This window comes from Anomaloglossus baeobatrachus, chromosome 6, assembly GCF_048569485.1.
Source record: "Anomaloglossus baeobatrachus isolate aAnoBae1 chromosome 6, aAnoBae1.hap1, whole genome shotgun sequence".
Classification (NCBI taxonomy): Eukaryota; Metazoa; Chordata; class Amphibia; order Anura; family Aromobatidae; genus Anomaloglossus; species Anomaloglossus baeobatrachus.
In genome coordinates this window covers 532,182,552-532,210,478 of record NC_134358.1, presented here as the reverse complement: position 1 = coordinate 532,210,478, position 27,927 = coordinate 532,182,552, and the positions used below count along the sequence as shown (strand labels likewise).

The 27,927-nt window shown below is 48.4% G+C and overlaps 1 protein-coding gene across 3 annotated transcripts in view; it reads left to right on the top strand.

The window, feature by feature from the left end:
- The window catches only part of ARMC3 (armadillo repeat containing 3), a 138,776-nt gene that overhangs the window by 78,432 nt on the left and 32,417 nt on the right, over positions 1 to 27,927 (top strand). For all 3 annotated transcript variants that reach the window (XM_075315565.1, XM_075315564.1, XM_075315566.1), the window contains exons 11-12: positions 3,833 to 4,082; positions 24,752 to 24,888. In XM_075315565.1, coding sequence (XP_075171680.1) covers positions 3,833 to 4,082; positions 24,752 to 24,888 — 387 coding nt within the window. The remainder of the gene's footprint in view (positions 1 to 3,832; positions 4,083 to 24,751; positions 24,889 to 27,927) is intronic.

Here is a 27,927-nt window from a genome sequence, read left to right as displayed (position 1 = left end):
CAATCGTATTTAACTTTGTTCATATGCAGCTAAAGAAAACTATTTTTCATGCTTGTTGTCATCTGGCATCTGTTTTTATACATCAACAGTAGAAAAAAAAAAAAAAAAAGCGTAGAACACCAAATACAATTTCCTGTGCTAAGTCTCAGTGAATCCATAAAAAAATAGCTGCCATATGGATGTTGAGGGGCGAGCTGTACGATTTAGTGAACATACTGTATCTCTGTGAGATTCATGCAGATGACAATGTGCTGGATTTCTAATTTGCATCATTCCTTTTTTGTTTTATTTTCCAAAAACAAGAACTATATAGAACTTTTTTTTTTTTAAAGAGAAAACAAGATCGTGCTGCACTATATAGTTTTGTAAAGAAAGAAATAGCGTAATATGTTATTACTGTTACGGCGGAGTATTGCGCATATTTATTCAGATAGCATTATTGTACTTTTCTATTTAAAAATATTTGTTTAGATCAAGCAAATACATTTTATATACCCAACCCGGAGAACATGTGAGCACTACATGGGACGTCTGCTGGTTAAAAGCTTTTTTTTTTCCCCTAATTACCTTGTCCTTTCAGCTCGGAGCGGCATCCAGTCTGATTCCGGGAGAAATCAGACAATGGGACCTGTCAGTTACATTTCCATCCACGTGTAGTAACAGCGTTCTCCTTTCTGCGGGGCTGTGTTTTGTTTAAATGTTACAATAATGTATTTCTCACATTACCCTTTTGTAGCTTATTTATAGGCTGCTATAATGCAGTTCTTAATTTATTTAGACTGAAGACTTCTTAAAGGAGGAGAGAATTTCGGTAATGCAGTGTTTCTTTTTTTCCCCAACACTTGACGTCAGCCTGGCAAATTAATTTGTCAATTTATATTAGTAATCCATTGCAAGAAAAAAAATTAGAAGTCATTTTAGTTTTTTCTTAAAGGTGATCTGTCACCAGGCTTTTGCTCCCCCATCTGAGAGCAGCTAGAGACAGAGACCCTGATTCCAGCGATGTGTCACTTAGGGGTACTTCTCACATAGCGAGTCACGTTTTTTTGTGACGCAGCAGTGACCTCATTAGCGATCTCGTTGTGTGTGACACTGAGCAGCGATCTGGCCCCTGCTGTGAGATCGCTGCTCGTTACACACAGTGCTGGTTCATTTTTTGGACGTTGCTCTCCCGCTGTGAAGCACACATCGCTGTGTGTGACAGCGGAGAGCAACGATCTGAATGTGCAGGGAGTCGGCTTCTGCGGATGCTGGTAACCAAGGTAAATATCAGGTAACCAGCTTGGTTATCCGATATTTACCTTGGTTACTAGCGTCCGCCGCTCTCACGCTGCCAGTGCCGGCTCCCTGCACACGTAGCCGGAGTACACATCGGGTAAATAAGCAAAGCGGTTTGCTTATTAACCCGATGTGTATTCTGGCTAGGCGTGCAGGGAGCCAGCGCTAAGCGGTGTGCGCTGGTAACCAAGGTAAATATCGGGTAACCAAGAGCTTGGTTACCCGATATTTACCTTAGTTACCAAGCGCAGCATCGCTTCCATGCGTCGCTGCTGGCTGGGGGCTGGTCACTGGTCGCTGGTGAGATTTGCCTGATTGACAGCTCACCAGCGACCATGTAGCGACGCACCAGCGATCCTGACCAGGTCAGATCGCTGGTGGGATCGCTGGAGCGTTGCTAAAGTGTGACGGTACCCTTACTGAGCTGTTTTCTATCATTTTGATAAAATCAATGTTTTTTTGTGCTGCAGATCTAGCGGGTATACAGAGCTCAGGAATATGCTGGACTACATGGCAGCACACCAAGTAGTCCTGTAATGATAATCTACTGCTGATTAATCAGTGATTTTATCAAAAGTTTACTAAGCAGCCCAGTAAGTGACATTGTTGGAATCAGAATCTCTGCCCTATGTTATGCTGCAAAAACCTGGTGACTAATTACCATTAAGTCAATTTTATCATTCGTAAACGTGTTTGTCGTTTGTACAATGTTGAAACAAGATAGCATGAAGCTGTATGATACTTACAAAGCAATGTAATGATAATATTTATTTATTTACATAGTGCCATTAATTCCACAGCGCTTTACGTACATTGGCAAAACTGTCCCAATTGGTGCTTACAATCTAAAGTCCCTATCCGCATGTCTTTGGAGTGTGGAAGGAAACCAGAGAACCCCGAAACAAGCACAGGGAGAATTGAACCCAGGACCCCAACGCTGCAAGACTGCGTTGCTAACCACCGAGCCACCCTGCCGCCAACGTACATATATTCACCTAATGAGCCGGCTGCGGGAGGACACACATTTTCCGTCACTCTCAGATCTCTGCATAGTGATCATCTGTTCACTGCGGAGCAGAGGAGAAATTGCTCCTTTCCTGACAAGCCAGAAAGAAAGTTGAGACTTGGCAGCACCCATGGCTGTATAGCTGGGAAGACTCCTTCTTCAGGGAAAGTATAGAGACTACATTTTCAGCTGTCAGAGGGGGAAGAAGACTGTTTTTGTCTAGAACACCACAGATCAGTAGCAGCACCAAGAGGGATACATTGAAAAAAAATAAAGAAAAGGGTACTATTTTATGCTAGAAACCATGCACATTACTTTAAAACAGCTATTAACAGCCTTTTATGGCTTTTTATATGAAAATTGATTATCAGATAACTCTTTTAGTAAGAAGCATGGTTAGATCCTCATGGTCCTGTCTTTTAGTGGGTAAATGATGCTCCAAGCCACTTATAACACCTCCTGGATCTTTTGGCAGAGAGGCCTTACACATCCACCACTGTACGTTGCCTTATGGACTATCAGGCCCAGATGCACAGTCCTGCAGTATCTATCAGACCAGACAACCTCCATATTGTACATGATGAACACTCCAGGCAAAATATATATATATATATATATATATATATATATATATATACATATATATTATTTTACGCCAAGTGTATGTCCGGAAAAGGCCATCCTGAGTGACTGTTCATTAAATAGCCTGTGTAATTCTTTACTTACCTTCCAGGGACATTGAACACTTCATCTTAAGGCCGCTTTACACGTAGCGACATCACTAGCGAAAGCGTTTGTGCGTCATGGGCAATCGCTGCCCGTGGCGCACAATATCGCTGGAATGTGTCAGACAAACATACCTTTGTAACGACGTCGCTGTGGCCGCCGAACAGCCTCTTTTTTTAGGAGGTGGTTCGTTTGGCGTCACATTGACATCACCATGCAGGACAACAATAGAAGTGGAGGGGCGGAGAGGAGGCGCTAGATCGTCGCTCCCACCTCGTTGCCGTTGTTTGTCGCTCCTGGGGTGTCACATGTAGCGATGTGTGCTGCCGAAGGAACGACGAACAACCTGCGTCCAAAATCAGCAACGATATTTGAGAAACGAACGACGTGTCAACGATCAACGATATGGTGAGTATTTTTGATCATTAGCAGTCGCTCGTACGTTTCACACGCAACGATGTCGCTAACGAGGCCGGATGTGCGTCACGAATTCCGTGACCCAAGCGATATCTCGTTAGCGATGTTGTTGCGTGTAAAGCCCCCTTTAGTTTCTGACACAGATTACATCTGCTGATTTTGGTAAATAGAAACTGGATTCTTCTAAGTAAAAGGGATTGTCCAAAATGGACAACCCATTTAAAAAAAATGTGCTAAGGAAGGCGTCATGCTGCATCATCACAAATCTGTCTGATTGAATCACACATGTAAACAAACATTAATCACAATTAAAAATATAACCCCCAATTTTTGCATAAAAAAACCCTTAATCGTGCAAGTATAGTAACTAATGATTCTTCTTGTTGTCTCTTTTCCTTATATTAGTGCATTAATAGAAGCCAACGGAATTGATGCCCTCGTCAATCTTTTGACAGATAATAGAGAAGGAGTGGTTGCCAATACTTGCACTGTTCTCATCAACATGGCTGCTCAAGAGTCCCTCCGTCTTGCTCTGCAGAGTAACAGCATTATGCAGACCCTTGTGGCTACCCTGCAGTCGACCAGTAATTTGGTGCTCAGAAAAGTCTTACTTACAGTGGCTGCATTTGGATGTGATGCTGAAGCGAGAGCGGAGGTAAACGGCTTATCTACTATATAAAGCTGAGTGTGTATGTGTGTATGTCCGCTAAAGGAATCCGCATCTCATTTACAATCACGATATTTTGCACAGACACTCCATGTGTCACAGGGAACGTCATAGACTATGTTTAGACCCGGAAATTTAACCCTGCGCTTTACAGTTACTCTCCAAAAATCATGCCTCCATTAGAGTCAATGGAGCTGAAAGCCACAGGTTATTATTAGCAGCTCTGATTGGTTGCTATAAGAACGAAAGACATTTATAGTATAAGAATCTTATGTGTGAGGTAATATGATATCAGTGGAGAAGGATAGAGACAGACAGACAGACAAAGAGACAGAGGCAGACAGACACAGACAGGGAAAGAGACAGGCACAGACAGACAGGGAAAGAGACAAAGAGAGAGACAGAGAAACAGAGACAGACGGGGAAAGAGACAGATGGGGAAAGAGTCAGACGGGGAAAAAGTCAGACGGGGAAAGAGTCAGACGGGGAAGGAGACAGACGGGGAAGGAGACAGACGGGGAAAGAGTCAGATGGGGAAAGAGACAGACGGGGAAAGAGTCAGACGGGGAAAGAGTCAGACGGGGAAAGAGTCAGACGGGGAAAGAGTCAGACGGGGAAAGAGTCAGACGGGGAAAGAGTCAGACGGGGAAAGAGTCAGACGGGGAAAGAGTCAGACGGGGAAAGAGTCAGACGGGGAAAGAGTCAGACGGGGAAAGAGTCAGACGGGGAAAGAGTCAGACGGGGAAAGAGTCAGACGGGGAAAGAGTCAGACGGGGAAAGAGTCAGACGGGGAAAGAGTCAGACGGGGAAAGAGTCAGACGGGGAAAGAGTCAGACGGGGAAAGAGTCAGACGGGGAAAGAGTCAGACGGGGAAAGAGACAGACGGGGAAAGAGACAGACAGACAAACACACACATAGAGACAGACAGAGAGAGAGACAGACAGACACAGACATAGACTGATACAAAGACAGACAGAGATAGAAACAGACAGACAGAGACATAGACACAGACAGACAAGGAAAGAGACAGACAGAGACAGACAAACAGCGACACACAGACAGAGACTGGGAGAGAGACAGAGAGACAGTTACTATCCCAGGCAACGCCCAGGTACTACAGCTAGTTGCATTATAAAGTTTAAACAATGGAGTAGATTTCTCAGCCACCTGTTGTGTAGGGAACAGCAGCTCAAATCAAGTATATTGTGCAAGGAAGAAATGTAGAGCAGATTCAGTGCGAATGCAGCTCTCCGAATTAACCAGAAAGTGATAGTAGAGATATTCCATCATTTACTGTCATGGGATTACCTTTTTAATGATTTGCAACTGATACAGTTTTCCAGGAAAATATCATAAAGGGACATTTCTGAAAAGTGTTTTTCACCTATTGCCAAATTGTATCCCAGAGAGTCATTGTTCTTGGCAGCACATGACCTGTTTGCCCATATTGCCCACTCCTGTTACTTGCCACAGGTAAATCTGAACGAGCATCACATGCTTGAAATAGTTATTTACCTACGGCTTGAAACACACATCCGTGAAACACGTGCGTGTTTGGTCCGTTTCCGTGTATACTGGAGACACGGCCAAACGTGCACCAATGTTACTATATCTCAGCGGTTACACTTGCGTTTTTGGTTATGTCCGTTAGTCCGTCTCCGTGATGCGTTTTGTGGGCCGTGTCTCACGCCAGCATGTCCGTTTTATTCACGCAACACGCAGCACGGACCCAATGAAAGTCAATGGGTCTGTGCGCACGTCCGAGTGACACGGACGCATCTCTGTTTGTTCCCTGTATGTTTTGTGCATTTTTCATGTCATGTCAGTCTTTTTTCTTTTTATGTTTCGTTCTCGCCCTCAGTCCGTCGGTCGGTCTCTATGTCTGTCTGTCCCTCTAGCTGTCTGTCGGTCAGTTCCCCCCCTCTCTCATACTTACCATTCCCCGATCTCCAGCGCGGCGCTGCACGGCTGTTATAAAAACTCCGGCGGCTTTTCCTCTTTTGAAAAAGCCGGCCGCCCATTAATCAATCTCGTATTCCCTGCTTTACCCGCCCACCGGCGGCTGTAATTGGTTGCAGTGAGACACGCCCACCACGCTGAGTGACAGGTGTCACACTGCACCCAATCACAGCAGCCGGTGGGCGTGTCTATACTGTGCAGTAAAATAAATAAATAAATAATTAAAAAAAACGGCGTGCGGTCCCCCCCCATTTTAATACCAGCCAGATAAAGCCATACGGCTGAAGGCTGGTATTCTCAGGATGGGGAGCTCCACGTTATGGGGGGCCCCCCACCCTAACAATATCAGTCAGCAGCCGCCCAGAATTGCCGCATACATTATATGCGACAGTTCTGGGACTGTACCCGGCTCTTCCCGATTTACCCTGGTGCGTTGGCAAATCGGGGTAATAAGGAGTTATTGGCAGCCCATAGCTGCCAATAAGTCCTAGATTAATCATGTCAGGCGTCTATGAGACACCCTCCATGATTAATCTGTAAGTTACAGTAAAAAAACACACACGCCCGAAAAAATCCTTTATTATAAATAAAAAACACAAACACATTCCCTCATTACCAATTTATTAACCCCGACAAACCCTCCATGTCCGGCGTACTCCACGGACCTCCAGCGTCGCGTCCAGCTCTGCTGCATGGAGGTGACAGGAGCAGCAGAAGACACCGCCGCTCCGGTCACCTCCACGCAGCTAATGAGATGAGTAGCGCGATCAGCTGCTGTCAGTCAGGTAACTCGCGGCCACCGCTGGATCCACGCCGTTTTTTTTAATTATTTATTTATTTATTTTACTGCACAGTATAGACACGCCCACCGGCTGCTGTGATTGGGTGCAGTGTGACACCTGTCACTCAGCGTGGTGGGCGTGTCTCACTGCAACCAATCACAGCCGCCGGTGGGCGGGGAAAGCAGGGAATACGAGATTGATTAATGGGCGGCCGGCTTTTTCAAATTAGAAAAAGCCGCCGGAGCAGTGTGAACGCCGTGCAGCGCCGGGGATCGGGGAACGGTGAGTATGAGAGAGGGGGGGACACTTCAGTCACTCGGGGGATTAGTGGTCACCGGTGAATCCTTCACAGGTGACCGCTAATCAGTACACGGCACAAAGACAGAGCCGCGGCATGACAATGAAGTCGGGTGAAGTTCACCCGAGTTCATTCTCATCCCGCTACTCTGTCTTCCGACATGTAGTAACGACATTTTGCATCACACACGTACATTTCACACGGACAACACATACACATGTCAGTTATTTCACTCACGCACACACGGACATTCCACACGCACATACGGCTAGCATACGGGATACACACGCAGGCCACACATACCATAAAAACGGACATAAAAAACGGAAAACGGACCCGAAAAACGGCCCGTTTTACACGGACGTGGTTTTCACGGATGTGTGGCGGAACCCTACAATTGTGGAAAAGTGGCAACAATTTTGTCTTGCCCATTTATGGGGTTTTGTTTGAAATTATGTCCAATTTGCATTGTCTTTTGTGGGTTTTTGTTTTTCTTGTTCCAATAAACACAAAGGGCTACTTTGCACGTTGATAGCGATGCCGAGCGCGATATTCCCCGCCCCCATTGCACATGCAATATCTTGTGATAGCTGCCGTAGCGAACGTTATCGCTACGGCAGCTTCACACGCACTTACCTGCCCTGCGACTTCGCTCTGGCCGGCGACCCGCCTCCTTCCTAAGGCCAATAGAAGCGGAGGGGCGGAGATGAGCAGGACGTAAACAACCCGTCCACCTCCTTCCTTCCGCATAGCCGGTGGAGGCAGGTAAGGAGATGTTCCTCGCTCCTGTGGCTTCATACACAGTGATGTGTGCTGCCGCAGGAACTAGGAACAACATCGTACCTCTCGCTGCAGCGAAATTCTGAAAATGACCGACACTACACAGATCACCGATTTTCCACGCTTTTGCGATTGTTTATCGGTGCTTCTAGGCTTTACACGTTGCAACGTTGTTACTGGCGCCGGATTTGCGTCACTTTCGATTTGACCCTGGCGATATCGTAGTAGCGAAGTCGCAACGTGCAAAGTACTCCAAAGATACAAACATGTATAACAACAACCTGTGTACACAATTTCAAGAGTGCCAAAACTTTTAGCCATCATGCCTATATGTCAAGCTTTAGGCAATGTGCGCACATCTGCGTTCTGCCGTGACAAATCTTCCACAGCGTTTTGACGCCGCATGTGCGTTCCAAGATGTGGCCGAAAAGCTGCATTTTGGATTGCAGAATGGATGCAGAATTGATGCAGAATGGATGCAAAATTGATGCGTTTTGGATGCTTGCTCTGCCATAGACAGAGTGGGAAAAGCATACAAAATGCACAAAAAAAATTACATGTTGCTCTTTAGAACGCAGCGTTTTGGCAAAAAATTTCAGCAGCCGAAACGCTGCTCTCTAAAACGCAACGTGCGGCTGGAATTTGCAAAATTCTCATAAGACTTTGCTGGGGACACAGAATGCATGTTATGCTGCAGTGTAAAATGCTGTGTAAACGCATGAAAAATGCACACGTGCGCGCATAGCCTAGAGTAATTTGAGGCAGAGCGGATGCTATGAATATAAATCTGATGCCTAAAGCGGGCTTTACACACTATAACATATCTAACGATGTGTCGGCGGGGTCACGTCGTAAGTGACGCACATCCGGCATCGTTAGTGTTGTTGTTGCGTGTGACAGCTACGTGCGACTGTGATTGAACGTAAAACCGTTCATCGCATGCACGCCATTCATTTCCTAAAAATTGCACGTCCGGTTGTTCAATGTTCCCGAGGCAGCACACATCGCTGTGTGTGACACCCCGGGAACGATTAACAGATCTTACCTGCGTCCCGCGGCTCCCGCCTGCAATGCGGAAGGAAAGAGGTGGGCGGGATGTTTACGTCCCGCTCAGCTCCGCCCCTCTGCTTCTATTGGCCGGCTGCCGTGTGACGTTGGTGTGACGCCGAACGTCCCTCCCACTCCAGGAAGTGGACGTTCGCCGCCCACATCGAGGTCGTATGGAGGGGTAAGTGCGTGTGACAGCTTTTAATTGATTGTGCGACACGGTCAACAAATTGAATGTGCCGCACAAACGATGGGGGCGTGTCACATCGCATACGATATCGTATGCTTAATTGAAAGGTGTAAAGCAGGCTTAAGGCCTTGCATCCACAATAACTAGTCTGCCGCAAATTGTGTTAGAGTGTTTCTCAATATTTGTTAAATTATTCCAACGACCCGAAATGTTAAAGCATAGCTGTAGTTTCAAGTGACTTTTCAGAATAAGCTGTTGTGTGCGTACATGAAGAACTAACACTAACGCTATTTTTCAGCATTCTATGATCTTTATATCCTGCATTTTCCACGCCTTTGCATGGTCTCTGATTTTCAGTTCTCTCTGAGCGAGTGAGAGGAGACTGACTGTTATGATGTGTCCCCTACACCGAGATTAGACTTTGATAGGCAGGATTATAGCAGTTTTTTCAGACATTCAGGAAGCAGCAGGGGACAAGGATAAAGAAGCCTATTTCTGTATATATTGCAAAGTTTCTCAGATTTGCTTTTACTATTGATTTATGCAAAGTCTCACAAGTGGAAGATTTAGATCTCCAAGACGTCATTGGCAATGAGAGCGGAGATTTTAAGTCCTTTAGTATACACAGCGCTGACTGATAGTCACCGTTCTTCACCGCTATGCTGACGCTCATACACACTATCTGTAATATTTATTCAGTGTATTTATGGTTTATTTAGCCCTCTCTATTGCTAAGCAATGCCGTTTTCTCACTATCCAGTTTCACCACAAATTGGCTGCTGCATTCCCTGCCACTGCTTTTATATAGACCATGATAGTCCCCCTTGATTGGATGTGCTATACTGTGTGATAAGATAGCTGCAAGGTGTTATGGGGAAGCCCGCCCGAGGTCATGTGAGACTTGTATAATAGTTGTGTTCTTCTACAATCGGTGTCTTCCAGTATAGTGTCCTCGCACAAATCGAATGGCAAATTGATCATCTCTCTCTCTCTTTCCGTGTGTGTCTCTCTCTGTCTCTTTTTTAATCTAATATATAAAGCTGAATATGTGTGTGTGTGTGTGTGTGTGTGTGTGTATGTCCGGGATTGGCATCTGCACCGTTGCATTTACAATCACAAAATTTTGCACACTCACACGTCTGGACCCCGAGAGCGTCATAGGCTATGTTGTGAGGTGAAATTTTAACCCCACGCGTTCCAATTTACCAATCAATTTTGCCACCATCTACATAATGGGGAAAAAGTGAAACGAAAAGTGTATCCGCACCGTTGCATTTACAATAACAAAATTCTGCACAGACACCTCATGTGACCCAGGGAACGTCGTAGACTATGTTTTGCCAGGAAAATTTAACCCTGCGCTTTACAGTTACTCTCCAAAAAACATGCCTTCATTAAAGTAAATGGAGCCTGGAACTACAGGTTATTAGTAGGAGCTGTGAGTGGTTGCTATAGGAACAAAAGACATTCATAGTATAGGAAGCTTATATGTGACGTAATAAGATGTCGGTGGGGAGACGGATAGAGAGAGACAGAGAGAGACAGACAGAGAGAGACAGAGAGAGACAGGGAAAGAGACAGAGAGATAGAGACAGACAGGGAAAGAGACAGACAGAGACAGATGGTGAAAAAGACAGACAGAGACAGACAGGGAAAGAGACAGACCTGGAAAGAGACAGATGGGGAAAGAGACAGACAGACATGCAGACAGGGTCAGAGACAGGCAGACAGGGAAGGAGGAGACAGCCAGAGAGACATACAGAGATAGATGGGGAAAGACACAGACCTTGATAGATACAGATGGGTAAAGAGACAGAGAAATAGAGAAACAGGCAAAGAGACAGACAGGAAAAGACACAGACAAAGAGATGGGGAGACAGACGGGGAAAGAGACAGACCTGGGAAAGAGACAGACCTGGAAAGAGACAGATGGGGAAAGAAACAGAGAGATAGAGACAGACAAAGAAAGAGACAGAGACAGGCAGACCTGGAAAGAGGCAGACCTGGAAAGAGGCAGACCTGGAAAGAGACAGATCTGGAAAGAGACAGACGGAGCACATTACTTGTCCAATTTAGTTAAATCTGTGTGGAATATCTGTGGTGTTGAAATATATGTTGTGAAATGCTTCTATTAGCTTAGTTTTTGCCTTTTAATAATTACATTTCTATCTATTTGTTTTGTGGTTTTTGTGAGCAGAATACATTTATGTTAATACATTCTATTTTGTTAACAGCAGTTATTAACCCGGGCGAAGCCGGGTAGTACAGCTAGTCTAATATATAAAGTTCAGTGTATGTATGTGTGTATGTGTGTATGTTCGCTAAAGGAATCCGCACCGTCGCATTTACAATCACGAAATTTTGCACAGACGCTCCATGTGACTCAGGGAATGTCATAGACTATGTTTTGACAGGAAAATGTAACCCCATACTTTACAGTTACACTCCAAAAAACATGTCTCCATTTAACTGAATGGAGGTGGGAGCTAAAGGTCATTAATAGCAACTGTCAGTGGTTGCTATAGGAACAAAATAAACTGTTAGTATAAGATGCTTATGTCTGAGGTAATATGATGTCGGTGGTGAGACGGATAGAGGGACAGAGACAGACAGAGACAGACTGGGTAAGAGACAGATATAGAGACAGCCCTGGCAAGAGACAGCCCTGGCAAGAGACAGCCCTGGCAAAGAGACAGCCCTGGCAAAGAGACAGCCCTGGAAAGAGACAGCCCTGGAAAGAGACAGCCCTGGCAAAGAGACAGCCCTGGAAAGAGACAGCCCTGGCAAAGAGACAGCCCTGGCAAGAGACAGCCCTGGCAAAGAGACAGCCCTGGAAAGAGACAGCCGGGGACAGAGACAGACCTGGAACGAGACTGACAGACAGATAGAGAGAGACAGACAGACACAGAGATAGTTAGAGACAGACAGAGAGACTGATACAGACAGAGACAGAGAAACTGATACAGACAGACACAGACAGAAACTCGAAGAGAGACAGTTAGGCTACTTTCACACATCCGGTTTGAGCCCTGCGGCTGTGAAAACTATGCAACGGATGCGGCGAAAACACCGCATCCTTTGCATAAGTTTTTACATGCGGCCCGTCCGTTTTTTTCCGGTTGCGGCATGCTACTGAGCATGCGCAGTGGAAAAAACCGCATGCGGCGACCGGATGCGGTTTTTTCCGCATCGCGCCGCATCCGGCCTCCATAGGTATGCATTGAAAAATGCGCCGCAGCGGCCGGATGCGGCGCGATGCGGTGTTTTTTGCCGGAGCAAAAAACGTTGCAGGGGACGTTCGATCCGGCCGCCGCATCGGCTAAATCTGCCGCATGCGGCCAAAACCGGACCGAACGCAAGCACAATACGGCACTAATGTAAGTCTATGCAAAAAAAATCGCAACCGGCGTTACAACAGCCGGTTGCGGTTTTTCTGCAGAACGCCGTATTGTGCCGCAGAGCAAAAATCCGGATGTGTGAAAGCACCCTTACTATCCCGGGCAACGCCCGGGTACTACAGCTAGTCTTCTATAAAGCCAATTTGCACAGACTCTTATATCAACTTACATAAGCATAATTGCTTAGAAATAGAAGCTGTTTTCTATTGAATGAAGAAGAACCCTTTATGAAAAGTAAACCTTTTCAAATCAAGTTTTGATGAGAACTTAAAGCACTTTTAAAATGAGAAAATGATTACGATGATTTACAGGTGATTACAGTATAGGAAATCACTGCAAGACATTAAAGCCCCGTCATCTGGCAGATTACCTCTATAAATCAATCAGTGTTAATGTGTCAGTGTCTGCACTGATGGCCTATTAATTGTACAAATTTAGCCTTGTAAGATGACACATTTAATATATTCATGATAACTTTGCATTTGCTTTTTTTTTTTCGGTTTGGCAAACTACATCATGTCTGGTTAACACAAAAAGACAAATGACAGAAAACAGTACATAACAAATTTAAAGGGGTTTATCATACTATATATATATTTATGCAGAGGTATATCTAGGTTTTCCAGCACCTTGGGCAAGAATTCAGTATGCAGTTCACCCCCCCATCCCCAAGTGGTTTGAGTAGTCGCCATGTGACCGCTCATTCACATGAGATTTACTTACAGTCACGTGCCAACAATCGACTCTTCGTAAGTCCAGAGTCACATTTGCAAGAGACTAGCACGAGTCTCGTATTGAATCACCCGGCACGGCTACACACTCTCCTGACAGGAGCAGGTCGGCTGCATGTATTTCCATGTTTCCTGTCCGGAGAGTATCAGGCCGTGCCGGGTGATGTGATGTGTGACTCGTGCTAGTCTCTTGCAAATGTGACTCCAGCCTTATTCTCTCAATGTTCAGTGAAAAACTGAGAGAAGCAGGAAGAAAGGCCAGTTGTGACATGAACCGAGTATGAAAATCGCACATGAGTGGAGCGGCCCAGTGATGATTGCTGGAACCAGCAAGAAGAGCTGAATCCTGACAGTGAGTACATTACACACTGTTAGAATTGGAGATGCTACAGTGTTCAGATTTGAGATGAAAGTCTGCAATCAATTTAGGTATTTGCAGGCTTCTGAATTCTCACAGCACGCACTTCACACTTTTAGGATTCTCCCTTGCCAGTGGCGAGAGTGAACGGTCATGGGAGCAAGTATGCAATTTGTAAACTTCTGGCCACATTCCAACCAGACATGCCCAACCTCGCTCAATTCATTTTCATTGAGTGAGGCCACGCAAATCTAGTCAGGATTCTCTGGTGCCACTCTCACCGCTGGCACCAGAGAAACATGACAGCTTGCTGTGAGAATTCAGAACGCTGCAGTCCAATAGACAGGCTGCAGACTCGGCACAAACCCCTTTCATGCTCCTAAAAACATAGTAACCCTTACCTTGTCAGACAGCACAACACTTTATTAACAGTCATATTATGTAATCTTACAAGTTACGGATTGTTACATGTGCACATGATTAGAACTAATAACACCAGAAGAATACATCACCAGAACTACCAGCTGTACAGAAACACAGCATCACAACCCTCATCAGTACAGAAATTCATCACCAGATGTACACAAATACATCACTAAAACCACCAGCAGTACAGAAACAAAGCATCCAAACCCTTATCAGTACAGGAATACATCACAAAAACCAACGTCAGTACATGGTACTGTAATGTAATGTCAGGTCAGACCCATATATATTTGTATCGCATGAACCTACAACTTCCTGTATGTCCGTAACAATGGTAAGGATATACTTGAAGTTGTAGTTATTAGTCATCATCAGACTAGGGACCTTACAGGAACCACAGTACTGATGAGAATTAGTATCGCGAACACTCAGTTAAATGAAGGTACCTTTATAGATGACGTTGTCTCTGATCGGAATCGTTCTTTCTTTTTTTCTTTTTGTCCAGATGCCTTGATGTCTTTTCACATTCACATCTCCTCTCTGCAGACTTCCATCTTATTCATTCTTCTGCATCCCATTCTGGAAAGATACCCTTAAAAATAGCAGTGTCGTCCTAATGCTCCTGAAACAAAATATCTGCCTGAATAAATAATTGCGCCTTACTGCGTTCCCTGCAGAAGATATGATTCACACACTGTCCCTCTTAAGGAACATGGCCTCCACACTTGCTTTTCTTTCCATACTGAGCTCTTTCTTCACATTATCCTCTAACACTGTGTCCCCCTATACTGCCAAGTTTCCATATTGTGCCCATTCATCATATTTCCCCCTCCTTGGTGTGCCCTTACTGTCCCCCATGCTGTCCCCTCTCCATACCACTCCCCACCCACTACTACCTACCCACTACTCTATTCTGTGCCCCATAACATTTTTCTCATCCCATATTGTCTCCTCACAACCTCCGCATGCACCACTCCCATACTGTGTCAGCTTACATTCCTCCCCTCGCTCCCCATTCTGTCCTCAAATTTCCCCTTGTTCCCCATACTGTGTCTGTATACACAGAGGATTATTTGGGGTGCATTATACTATATGGAGGACTTTGGGGTTTTAGTATACTATATGGATGACTATTAGGGGTGAATTAAACTATATAGAGGACTATGGGGGCGTGAATTATACTATATAGAGGACTATGGGGGTTTAATTATACTATATGGAGGACCTTATAGGGGGCATTATCCTATATGAGGACTACAGCAGGTGTATTATAATATAGTGGAACCTCGGTTTACGAGTAACTTGGTGTGCGATTATTTCGCTACACGAGCAAAGCTTGCTGTAAATTTGTAACTCTGTTTACGAGCAATGCTTTGCTGTATGAGCAAATACTCACCGCATACACCTCTGGTTCCGTACTTTCACCACGCTCTGACCCGCTTTTGCAGTCTGCACAAACCCATACAAACGCACAAACACACACATACATTATGCTCACCTTACCCTCTGTTCATTAAGCGGCCTCCTGGTTCTTGTAGTTCGCAGGTATATGTATCCGGTAACCATCATCCCGATGCATGAGCTTCCTCTGTCTGCGCTTCTCAAAGGCAGCGTGCTGACCAATCAGAGGAAAGCGGCTCATGCCTTTGATGTCAGCGTGCTGACCAATCAGAGGCAGGTGGCAGCGCTGACAGTGGAAGCTCCAGCATCGGTCGCGATGGTTACCGGATACACATACGTGCAGACTACAAGAACCAGCCCGCCGAGGGAACGGAGGGTAAGGTGAGCATAGTGTATGTGTGTTTGTGTTTGTGCGTGTGTGGAATGGCACAATAGGGGACCAGGATGGGACATTGCACAAGTTGTGGAACGAATTGTCTGACATTCAATTATTTCCTATGGGAAATCTTGCCTTGCTAGATGAGTAACTTGGTTTACGAGCACACTCCCAGAATGGATCGCTCTCGGAAACCAAGGTTACACTGTATATGGAGGACTATGGGGTGCATTATACTATATAGAGCACTATGGGGGGTGCATTATGCTGTATAAAGGACTATAGGGGGCATTATACTATATAGAGGAGTATAGGGTGCATTATACTCTATGGAAGGCAATGTGTGGCTCATTAAACTATATTGAAGACTGTGGAGGATGCATTCTACTACAGTATATGGAGTGCAATGTGGGGGCTATTATAATATTTAGAGGGCTATGTGAAGGCAATTATAATATTTGGAGGGATGTGTGGGAGCCATTATAATATTTGGAGGGCTATGAAGGAGCCTTTATGTGGCGCCCTGGACAAGCCAGGACGTCACGAGCACTACACCAACACACCCCACACTCCACTGGTCCATTCTTGAGGAGCCAGCTCACAGTGTGTCTCCAGCCCTCCACTCTGCACGTGTTTGAATAAAGAAATCCTTCACAGCGGATTGAGTGCGGTCTCTTTCTACTCTCACGCTTCATCCCGGTCAGGCACACCTAAGTCAGACAAAAACCCTTGTTGCCTTCCTCCAGGGGCTGATGTTCACACCAGGGGGTGGGCCAGGCAGTTGGTCCCACCCACCGAGGAGTTCACAGTCCTGGAGGCAGGAAAAGCAGGCAGTTTAGAGTTGGAAGTGAAAGTGGAAGGAGGGAAGTAGCAGTGGAGAAGCCTGAAGTTGGTCTGGGTGTGTGGCCCGGACGGATCAGCAAGGTTGGCAGACGGTGGTGACCATCTGCAGGAGTGGCCTATTGGAGCTAACCGTAAGGACCGTGAGCGGGCGGTGGCCCGACGGTACCGGACCAGTACGCAAAGAGAAGCCAGCACCATCTGGCAGGGGCTAACGGACCCCGGCAAGGCTAGGAGTCGCCGTGAATTTGTCAAATCCGTTAGCGAAGGGAACCTCCTGGGTTTCCCAGCAGCCAAGTCCCGACAGAAGGCAACAGTCCAACCGAGAGAGGGAAACACAGTCACAGCCAAGGCTAAAGTTCCCAGGGCCAGAGCCTGCGGGCAAAAGGGGCTCCTTCAGCACCCATCCCAGCTGGGGAGCGGGTTACCGGTGGGAACCCCTTGGAACCGTACACGTTACACAGGTGCATGGAAAGGCAGTCACCATCAACCTGCCGGGAGGAGAAACACCGCAGCCGTCTGTGAGACCCGTCCATCCAGTCGTTTGTTTTACCGGAGACTCTGTGTTCATCATTGGCTGAGTGAGTACCACCGTGCCGTGTGGCACAGCGCTGCCCCCGCGACCCTGCACCTCATCAGGCCCCGTAACCCGCCTGCCATCCATCCCTACCCCATCACCGGGCCCCGGGACAACCAACCCCCCTACCCACGGAGGGGAGGACTAACATCCAAGCTGCTCCCTGTCATCGCTCCCGGGATCCCCGTCCAGAGCAGCGGTGGTGTCACCAAACTCGCCACAACCGTGGGTGGCGTCACGGACAATATCAAATCCCCACAATCCAATCCCCACCCTTTTCACTCACGGGCGAGGAGCGCCGCTGGAGTCCCTGGGATCCGGCCCACCGCTCGAGCCACCACCGAGCAGCAGCAGCCGCAGCAGCAGCGGCCGGACCCGAGCAGTGGGAGAGCGCAGCGTCCCCTCCTCCGCCCGCGACAACTTGGCGTCACGAACAGGATCTTACCGCTCTGCCGTCTGGTAGAGGTGCACCTTGTGACCGCCGGAGGTGTCCGGCTGAAAAATTTGAGAAGCCGCCATTTTGGGCGCGAAAAATTCCCGCTCGAGCGTCTCCTCGAGCAGTGGAGGCGCGAAGGCCAAAACCCCGCCCCTGTAGAGGAGGAGAGATTGGTGGGGTGAGAGTGATGGATGTTGCCCCTTTGATTGTACCTCCCAGGAGCGAGATGATGATTTGGTGTAGTGCAGCGGTAGGGCCCCAGGGACGTGACTACCCCGCCATGATAGAGCCCATGCCCTCTGAACAGTGGCCCACAGTAATGGCCGCCCGAGGGGTGGTAGGTGTAAAGAAGGGGAGAGTGCCCGTAAGGGTGCTGAACTGCGGGGAGGAAGAAGTCAGGCTTCCCCGGTACGCTACCCTTGCCAAGTTGTTCACTCTGTATCCCCACACCATCCGCGAGGCCGTTCCCCCAACCTCACCACCTACTGCCAGCACTCACCCATCCCAAGGGGAGTTAGACGAGTGGTGCCGACAGCTACATGTAGGCACTGACGATACCTCTACACATCACAAAAAAGGGGTATACCGGGTGGTACGGGAGTATGAGCGAGTTTTTAGCAAACATCCCCTAGACTTTTGGCAGATTAAAGGGGTCCAACACCATATCCCCACCGGTGAGCACCCCCCTATCAAAGAGCGGTACAGGCCTATTCCCCCTGCACACTACCAATGTGCCAAGGACATGTTGAGGAACATGAAGGAGGCAGGGGTTATTAGGGACAGCTGTAGTCCCTGGGCCGCCCCGTTGGTACTGGTTAAGAAGAAGGATGGCACCATGCGGATGTGTGTGGATTACCGGAAAATTAACCAGATAACGCATAAGGACGCTTACCCTCTGTCCCGCATTGAGGAATCTCTGGCTGCGCTGAGAACCGCTAACTATTTTTCCACCCTTGACCTCACCAGTGGGTACTGGCAGGTGGCTGTGGCGCCAGAAAACCGAGAGAAGACTGCATTTGCCACCCCTATTGAACTTTGCGAGTTTAATAGCATGCCGTTCGGGCAGTGCAATACCCCTGGAACCTTCCAACGGCTGATGGAATGCTGTCTGGGGCATCTAAATTTTGAGACCGTCCTGCTGTACCTGGATGATGTGATTGTGTACTCCCAGACATACGAAGCCCACCTGGAGCACCTATCTGAGGTGTTCGCGTCCCTTGCCAAATATGGGATGAAGTTGAAGCCCTCAAAGTGTCATCTGCTGAAACCCAGAGTGCAGTACCTAGGGCATGTGGTCAGTGCAGAGGGTGTCGCCCCTGAACCTGAGAAAATCTCCGCCATCCAGGACTGGCCGAGGCCGACCACGGTGAGAGAGGTGAGGCAGTTCCTAGGCCTAGTGGGGTATTACCGTCGCTTCATCAAGGGGTACACGAAGATGGCCGCCCCCATGCAAGACCTCCTCGTGGGACAGACCAAAGGTGGTAGACCCCTAGGAGCCCCATTGGTGTGGGAAGAAAGGCATGAGGAATCCTTCCGTCAGCTGAGAGCGGCTCTGACCGGAGAAGAAATCCTAGCATGCCCTGATTACAACCACCCCTTCATCCTCTACACCGATGCGGGCAATGTAGGCTTGGGGGCAGTCCTATCCCAGGTCCAAGACGGAAAAGAAAAAGTGATTGCTTATGCTAGCCGAAGACTTCGACCGACTGAGAGGAACCCTGAGAACTACAGCTCTTTCAAGCTTGAACTCCTGGCACTGGTGTGGGCTATCACCGAGCAGTTCCGCCATTACCTGGCAGCGGCTAAGTTTACCGCTTTCACGGATAATAACCCGCTGACCCACCTGGACACAGCCAAGCTGGGCGCGTTGGAACAGCGGTGGGTGGCTAGGCTAGCCAACTATGATTTCACCATCAAGTACAGGGCCGGCCGTGCCAACGTTAATGCCGATGCACTCTCTCGGATGCCCCACCTGTTGGAAGAAGGGCCCGAGGATGATGGCCTCGAAGAGATTGAGTTGCCCGCATTTCATCGGCCACCGACTGAGAAGGTGCATGTCCATCAACAACGGGTAAACCTGGACCCGCTGCCCAGCCAGGAGTGGCAAGAAGCCCAGGACTAGGCACCCGCTGTCCGCCTAGTCAAGATCTTGGTGGAACAAGGCGCTGCTGGGATAGACCCTGCCGCCCCAGCCGAAGCCCAACGCTTGTGGCAAGAACGAACCCGGCTGTATCTACAGCAGGGGAAGTTGTACCGTGAGCTGATTAACCCGAAGACCCATGAGAAGATCCGCCAGTTGGTGATTCCCCAAGCTAACGTGCCCATCGTCCTGCAAGCATACCATGATGGTGCTGGACACTTCGGATGGAAGAAACTAGAGATGCTGTTGAGAGAGCGGTTCTATTGGAGTGGAATGCGGGAATCTGTAGAGGCCTGGTGCCGAGAGTGTGGCCCTTGCACCCTGAGAAGGAAGGACGAGGCCAGCCAGAAGGCGCCCCTACACCCGATCGTTACACATCAACCGCTGGAGCTGGTTGCCCTGGACCATGTAAAGCTCACCCCCAGCCAAAGTGGGTACACCTACACTCTAACCATTGTAGACCACTATTCAAGGTTCATGGTGGTTGTCCCAGTTAAAGACCTAACTGGCCGTACCGCTGCTAGAGCGTTCCAGGCTTATTTCTGCCGACCACATGGATACCCTGGTGCTTACTGACCAATGCCCGGCCTTTGAAGCGGAGGTATTCCATGAATTTTGTCAGTTGTATGGCTGCAAGAAGATCCGGACCACGCCTTACCATGCCCAAACCAACGGCATGTGTGAAAAGATGAACCACCTGGTCCTGGGCCTCCTCAAGACGTTGCCGCTAGAAGAGCGGAACCTGAGGCCGGAGAAGCTACCTGACTTGGTCGATATGTACAACAATATCCCTTCCAGCTCAACGAAATGCACCCCAGCATACCTGATGAGGGCTCGCCCCGGCCGGCTACCGGTGGATCTGGACATGGGATTGGAAGCCCCAGAATCACTCCCTTCGACAGCTGAATGGGACACTCGTCGGAGGGTGCAGTACCGACAAATTCAGGAATATGTTGAGAAGAACTTGAGTCGGAGTCGGGAACAACAGGAGCTTCAACCAGAAGGCGTCTGCTGGCCCTTTTCAGCCTGGAGATGTAGTGCTGAAGTGAAAGAGGAGGACCCACAAGCTGGATGATCAATGGGAGCAAACCCCATATGTCTTACAGCCCACAGGATGGGAAGATGGGAAGGCCTACCAGATCAGTCGTGACCAAGGGGGCACTTTGGCCACGGTTTCCCGGGACCATCTAAAGAGGTGCCCACCAGCATTGAGGGCAGCGGCTGAAGCTCCGGTTCCTAGACCAGCGGAGAAGGCAAAAGAGGTAATCCACACCATGATGGGTGACTTTCCATCAGACTGGCCTACACAGAATGGCGCGGTGATTCTTCCAGTGATACTGTTCCCACAACCCGTGGATGAGGAAGTGATGGAAGTGGTCAACCATGAGCCAGTGCCCAGGGATGAACCTGTACCCAGCTCCCCTATGCCTCTGCCTGCCCCACACGATAGCAGGGAAGAGGAAATGATTGTTCCCTCTGCCCCACTGCCTGTCACCACTGACACCGGACCCCGGTGGTCCACTCATCCTAACCTAGGTAGACCCCCACTTAGGTACAGGGAAACTACTCTTTAAAGGGGGGGAATTGTGTCTGTATGTGTTGAAAGTACCGTTTAAAAGTTGTAAAAGAATGATAAGAGTGATCAACCGAAGTTCATCTGATTGAAGCCTTGATTTGAACCGGTCGTTGCCGGCAACTGGTCCTCGTTGGGACCCCTTTACCAAATGCGTAGGAACTACTACGGACAAGCCCGAGAACTGGCAGGGCAACCACGAACTTGTGGTTTGTAAATAAAATGTGTTTTCTGGCTTTACCGTAACCGCCTCCGGAGAGGCTGATTTGGAGGATGAGCCTGGAGGGAAGTGATGGCCCAGGCCCGCCACTACCGCAACCGGTGGCGATCCTCCGGGGGTTTCAGGGATTCCCCATGGACATGGGTCCCCTGAAAAGGACAGAACCCGCTCAGGTAACTTGTGCTGGACTGGGGTCAAGGGGTGCTGCCCTTTTGCTTAGGGGCAGCATCAGGGCCAGGTTACTTGGGTGGGAGAGAGCGGAAGCCATTACCGTTTAGCAACGTTTAAGTACCATGCCTCCCAATGTGGGAAGATGTTATTATACTTGTAATCTGTTTACCGTTTATCTTTTTCAGTTTGTGAAAATAAAACCGGTGATGAACGGGCAGCCCGCGGACGGTCTGCATTTTACTAAGGGGGAATGTGGCGCCCTGGACAAGCCAGGACGTCACGAGCACTACACCAACACACCCCAAACTCCCGGTCAGGCACACCTAAGTCAGACAAAAACCCTTGTTGCCTTCCTCCAGGGGCTGATGTTCACACCAGGGGGTGGGCCAGGCGGTTGGTCCCGCCCACCGAGGAGTTCACAGTCCTGGAGGCAGGAAAAGCAGGCAGTTTAGAGTTGGAAGTGAAAGTAGAAGGAGGGAAGTAGCAGTGGAGAAGCCTGAAGTTGGTCCGGGTGTGTGGCCCGGACGGATCAGCAAGGTTGGCAGACGGTGGTGACCGTCTGCAGGAGTGGCCTATTGGAGCTAACCGTAAGGACCGTGGACGGGCGGTGGCCCGGCGGTACCGGACCGGTACGCAAAGAGAAGCTAGCACCATCTGGCAGGGGCTTACGGACCCCGGCAAGGCTAGGAGTTGCCGTGAATTTGTCAAATCCGTTAGCGAAGGGAACCTCCTGGGTTTCCCAGCAGCCAAGTCCTGACAGAAGGCAACAGTCCAACCGAGAGAGGGAAACACAGTCACCGCCAAGGCTAAAGTTCCCAGGGCCAGAGCCTACGGGCAAAAGGGGCTCCTTCAGCACCCATCCAAGCTGGGGAGCGGGTTACCGGTGGGAACCCATTTGAACTGTACACGTTACACAGGTGCAGGGAAAGGCAGTCACCATCAACCTGCCGTAAGGAGAAACACCGCAGCCGTCTGTGGGACCCGTCCATCCAGCCGTTTGTTTTACCGGAGACTCTGTGTTCATCATTGGCTGAGTGAGTACCACCGTGCCGTGCGGCACAGCGCTGCCCCCGCGACCCTGCACCTCGTCAGGTCCCGTAACCCGCCTGCCATCCATCCCTACCCCATCACCGGGCCCCGGGACAACCAACCCCCCTACCCACGGAGGGGAGGACTAACATCCAAGCTGCTCCCTGTCATCGCTCCCGGGATCCCCGTCCAGAGCAGCGGTGGTGTCACCAAACTCACCACAACCGTGGGTGGCGTCACGGACAATATCAAATCCCCACAATCCAATCCCCACCCTTTTCACTCACAGGCGAGGAGCGCCGCTCGAGTCCCTGGGATCCGGCCCACCGCTCGAGCCACCACCGAGCAGCAGCAGCAGCAGCGGCCGGACCCGAGCAGTGGGAGAGCGCAGCGTCCCCTCCTCTGCCCGCGACATTTATACTTTATGTAAGACTATTTGAGGGCCATTATACGGTATGCAAGCAACTAAACAGTGTGAATTTTTGTGTGGGGGTCCATCATACTGCGTGTAGGGTTGTGTGGGGGCCATCATACTGCATTATTTGGCATGGAGAGCTGTGTGGGAGTCACAGTTGGGGGATCATACTGTGTTGGGGGTCACCATACTTTGCCGGGGCACTGTGGTTGACATCATACTTTATGGGTGCAATGAAAGGGGAATCTAAGGGCTTTGACAGTAGGAAAATTACTTTGTAAGGGCTGCAAAGTTGTCAAATATGCTCTTATTTTTTGGGGAGAGTGCCGTGGGGGGCAGAGGGGGCAGAACTTCTGCTATGGGGCCTCATGAGTTCTATGTATGTCCATGCATATAACAACTTTCATTGAAAATAAAAATAAGCTCTGAAGGCAAATTCTTAGGGAGATCTATAAACGGGCCATGGATCTTAACAAATTGCTCTTAAGAAAAGCATGGATTTCTTTCTAGCAAGTGATAGGATTGCAAATATCAAGGTATGAATTCAGCTTCATGTGACTTACATGCCCATATAGCCGACTTAGGAAGGCTGGTCTTAGTGACAAGATCCCTTGAAAACAGCCTGTATGGAAAAAAAATTGCCTTGCTCAGTTTTGATCTCATTAAAGGGGTTGTACACTGCGGGGCCCAGGAAGGTGAATAAAAGATACTTGTCCCTTGTGCTGGTGCCTCTCCTTCCTACTCAGTGCTGCATCCTTCGCCATGAGTCTCTAAAGGCCATTTTACACGCAGCGACATCGCTAACGAGAAATCGCTGGGGTCACGGAATTTGTGACGCACATCCAGCCTCGTTAGCGATGTCGTTGCGTGTGACACTTACCAGCGACCGCTAACGATCCGAAAAGTGCCCAAAATCGTTAGTTGTTCACACGTCATTCGTTTCCCAAAAATCGTTGCTCGTTTGGTACGCAGGTTGTTCGTCGTTCCTGAGGCAGCACACATCGCTACGTGTGACACCGTGGGAACGACGAACAACAGCGTACCTGCGTCCTCCGGCAACGAGGTGAGAGTGACGTTCATGCGGCTGCTCTCCGTCCCTCCGCTTCTATTGGTGACCCGCCGTGTGACGTCGCTGTGACGCCGCACTTACCTCCCCCTTAAAAAAGGGGTTGTTTGCCGGCCACAGCGACATCGTTAGAAAGGTAAGTTGGTGTGACACGTACCGGCAATATTGTTTGACACGGGCAGCGATTTGCCCGTGACGCACAAACGACGGGGGCGGGTGCGATCGATAGCGACATCGCTAGCGATATTGCAGCGTGTAAAGCGGCCTTTACAGTCAGTGTCCAGCGGGGGGCATCACATGAGTGCTGCAACAATCATATTTCAATACAGTGGAAAAATCCTTGTAGTTTTGCATGCGTTGGATAGCCAGAGAATGGGGCTGCTCAGATGATACTGCTTTTTAATGGCTTTCTTCATTTTTTTTCCCCATTCATTATTTATTTAGTTTAAAAATACAGACGGATTGCTCCATCTCGTGAAACTTCTCAGTTCTAACCATGATGAAGTTAGGAGGAATGCATGCTGGGCTGTTGCTGTGTTAGCAAATGATGAAGAGACTGCAGCTGAACTGTACAGATTGGGGTAAGTAAAGCCGGTCATATATTTCAAACAGCAGACTGACGACATTTCCGTATCATGTATGGCCACCATTACCCTTTCGCTATTTACATACATTAAAGAATAAATAGATAAATAGTTCTCATTGTATTCATGGCTTAGTAGATTGGTTATACTAGCAATCGAGATAAAGCAGGTAAAATAAGTACCGTATTTTCCGGCGTATAAGACGACTGGGCGTATAAGTTGACCCCCAACTTTTCCAGGTAAAATATAGAGTTTGGGATATACCGTATATAATCGAGTATAAGCCGACCCGAATAATGTCCCCATTGTTTAGTAATGTTCTCTGCAGTAATGAACCCATTGTTTAGTAATGTCCCCTGCAGTAATGTGCCCATTTTTTAGTAATGTGCCCATCCTTGTCCCCCCACCTTGTAGTAATGTGCCCATTGTTTAGTATTGCCCTCCTACCGGTCCCTTTCTTGTCCCCTATTATGCCGTTGTTTACACAGTAAACATTATAATCACCTGTCCTCTGTTCCAGCGGTGTCCTCAGCTGCTTCTTGTAGACCTCAAGGCACACAGATCCCTCTGTAATTGCATCCAATGCACAGGGGCTGCCGTCTGTCATCATAGCTTTACTGCAGTTGAATGCTTTGCGGTGCCGTAAAGCATTCAACTACAGTAAAGTGCTGACAGCAGCGGCCTCGTGCATGGGATGCGATCATGGAGGAGTGCTTCTTGTGGACTGCAGACTCATAGACCCCTCCATGATCGCGTCCTGTACACGGGGCCACCGCCGCTGCTATCAGCGTTTTACTGCAGTTGAATGCTTTACGGCACCGCAAAGGATTCAACTGTAGTAAAGCTAGGATGGAAGAGGCGGTGGCCCCGTGTACAGGACACAATCGCAGAGGAGTCTATGGGCCTGCAGTCTGCCAGAAGAAGCTGAAGGCATCGCGGGAACGAAAGACAGGTGAGAATAATGTTTATTGTGTGTAAGAAGGGGACCGGTAGGAGGACATTACTAAACAATGGGCTCATGCAGCACTGTGTACCACCGTATAAGACGACACCTGGCATATAAGACGACCCCCGACATTTGAGAAGATTTTCAGGGGTTGAAAAGTCGTCTTATACGCTGGAAAATACGGTATTTAACATGTCACCTATTTTCAAAGTAAATATATATCTTAAGGTGCTATTGACAATAGTTTCTCCCCAGATGTCAGTAGCAACCCATCCAATAGGCAAAAAATAAAACCATAACTGTCCATAAATTATGTAATGTGTAATAATCAGAAATTAAACAGGCAAAAAATATTGAACACATGAGGAAAAGAGAAGTGCAAAAAAAAGATCATGACTTCAGTTGAAATCTATTAGTAATTAGATGCAAACCTGTCACTTAGTGAAGAATATCATTAAGTTCAACTTGTGGCCTATACAAAAAGTGTCTCATTACCAAAGTGCCACACAAGAAACCTCACATGATGGTTAAAACCAGTGAGCTGTCTCAAAATTATCAGAAGAGGTGTCCAAGAGCCAAGAATCACTTGTGGAGAGCTACATAAATATGTGGAATCAGCCGCTCCAATTGTTTAAAAAGAAGCAATAAGTGAGTAATGCACTCAACCTCCATGGCCTGTATGCACGCTCACCACTCAAGACACCAATGCTCGTTTTAAAGTGTGCTCAACAATATTTAGACAAGCCTGTTAAATAATAGGACAATATAGTCTGGTCAGATTAGGCCAAAATTGAACTTTTTAAATGCCATAATACCACATTTGGAGTCCAAAAATCAAATCCACTCATCAGTGAAGTTTGGATGTGGGAACATCATGGTGTGGGGCTGTTTTTCAGCATATGGCACTAGCAAACTTCATAATAATAAAGGAAGGCTGAATAGACAAATGTTCCCAGACATTCTTGATAAAAATTTGCTGCCATCTACCAGGATGATGCAGATAAAAGGAGCGTGGACATTTCAGCCAGACAATGATCCCACACACACAGCCAAGGAAACTCTCAGTTGGTTTCAGAGAAAATAAACAGACAATCAGCAAAGCTGAATCCACTAGAAAATTTATGAATGGAATTGAAGCTCAGAGTTCATAGGAGAAGTCATGGGACCTACAGGAATGTGAAGAGTGTTTGTGAAGAGGAAAGGGCCAAAATCACACTTGGGCAATGCATGTCACTAGTTTCTCCATATAGGAGGTGTCTTGAAACTTATCACCAAACAAAGGCTTTTGTTCGAAGTGTGACGTCCTGGGCAAGCCAGGGGTCACAGGTCATGACACCACCACACCCTACACCCCGGATAGGTACACCGAAGCTACCCAAAAGTCCTTGTTGCCTTCCTCCAGGGGCTGATGTTCACACCAGGGGGTGGGCCAGGTGGTTGGCTCTGCCCACCGAGGAGTTCAAAGTCCTGGAGGCGGGAAAACCAGGCAGTTCAGTTTTGGAGGAGGAAGTGAGAGGAGTTCAGTTTGCAGTTGAGTTTGAGGAGTGAAGAGCTCAGTTGAGTCAAGTGAGAGAAGGAAGTGGTAGAGGAGCAAGTGAGAGAAGTGACAGCGAAAGTGACAGTTGAGAAAGCCTGAAGTTGGTCCTGGTGTGTGCCCCAGATTGAGACAGCAAGGTCAGCAGACGGCGGTGACCGTCTGCAGGAGAGGCTGATCGGAGGTTGCCGAAAGGACCGTGGACGGGTGGTGGCCCGGTGGTACCGAAGCGGTATACGAAGAGAAGCCAGAACCATTGGCAGGGGCCTTTCGGATCCCGGCAAGGCTAGGAGTCGCCGTGAATTTGCCAAATCCGTCAGAGAAGGGGACCTCCTGGGTCTCCCAACAGCTAAGTCCCGATTGAAGGCAACAGTCTAACCGTAGGAGAGAGACACCACCACCGCCAAGGCACCAGTTTCTCAGGGCCAGCGCCTGCGGGCAAAGAGGGGCTCCTCCGGCCCATATCCAAGCCGGGGAGTGGGTTACCGGTGGGAACCCATCGCTACCAACATTTCATTAGGTGCAGGGACAGAGACCGTCACCGTCAACTACCGGG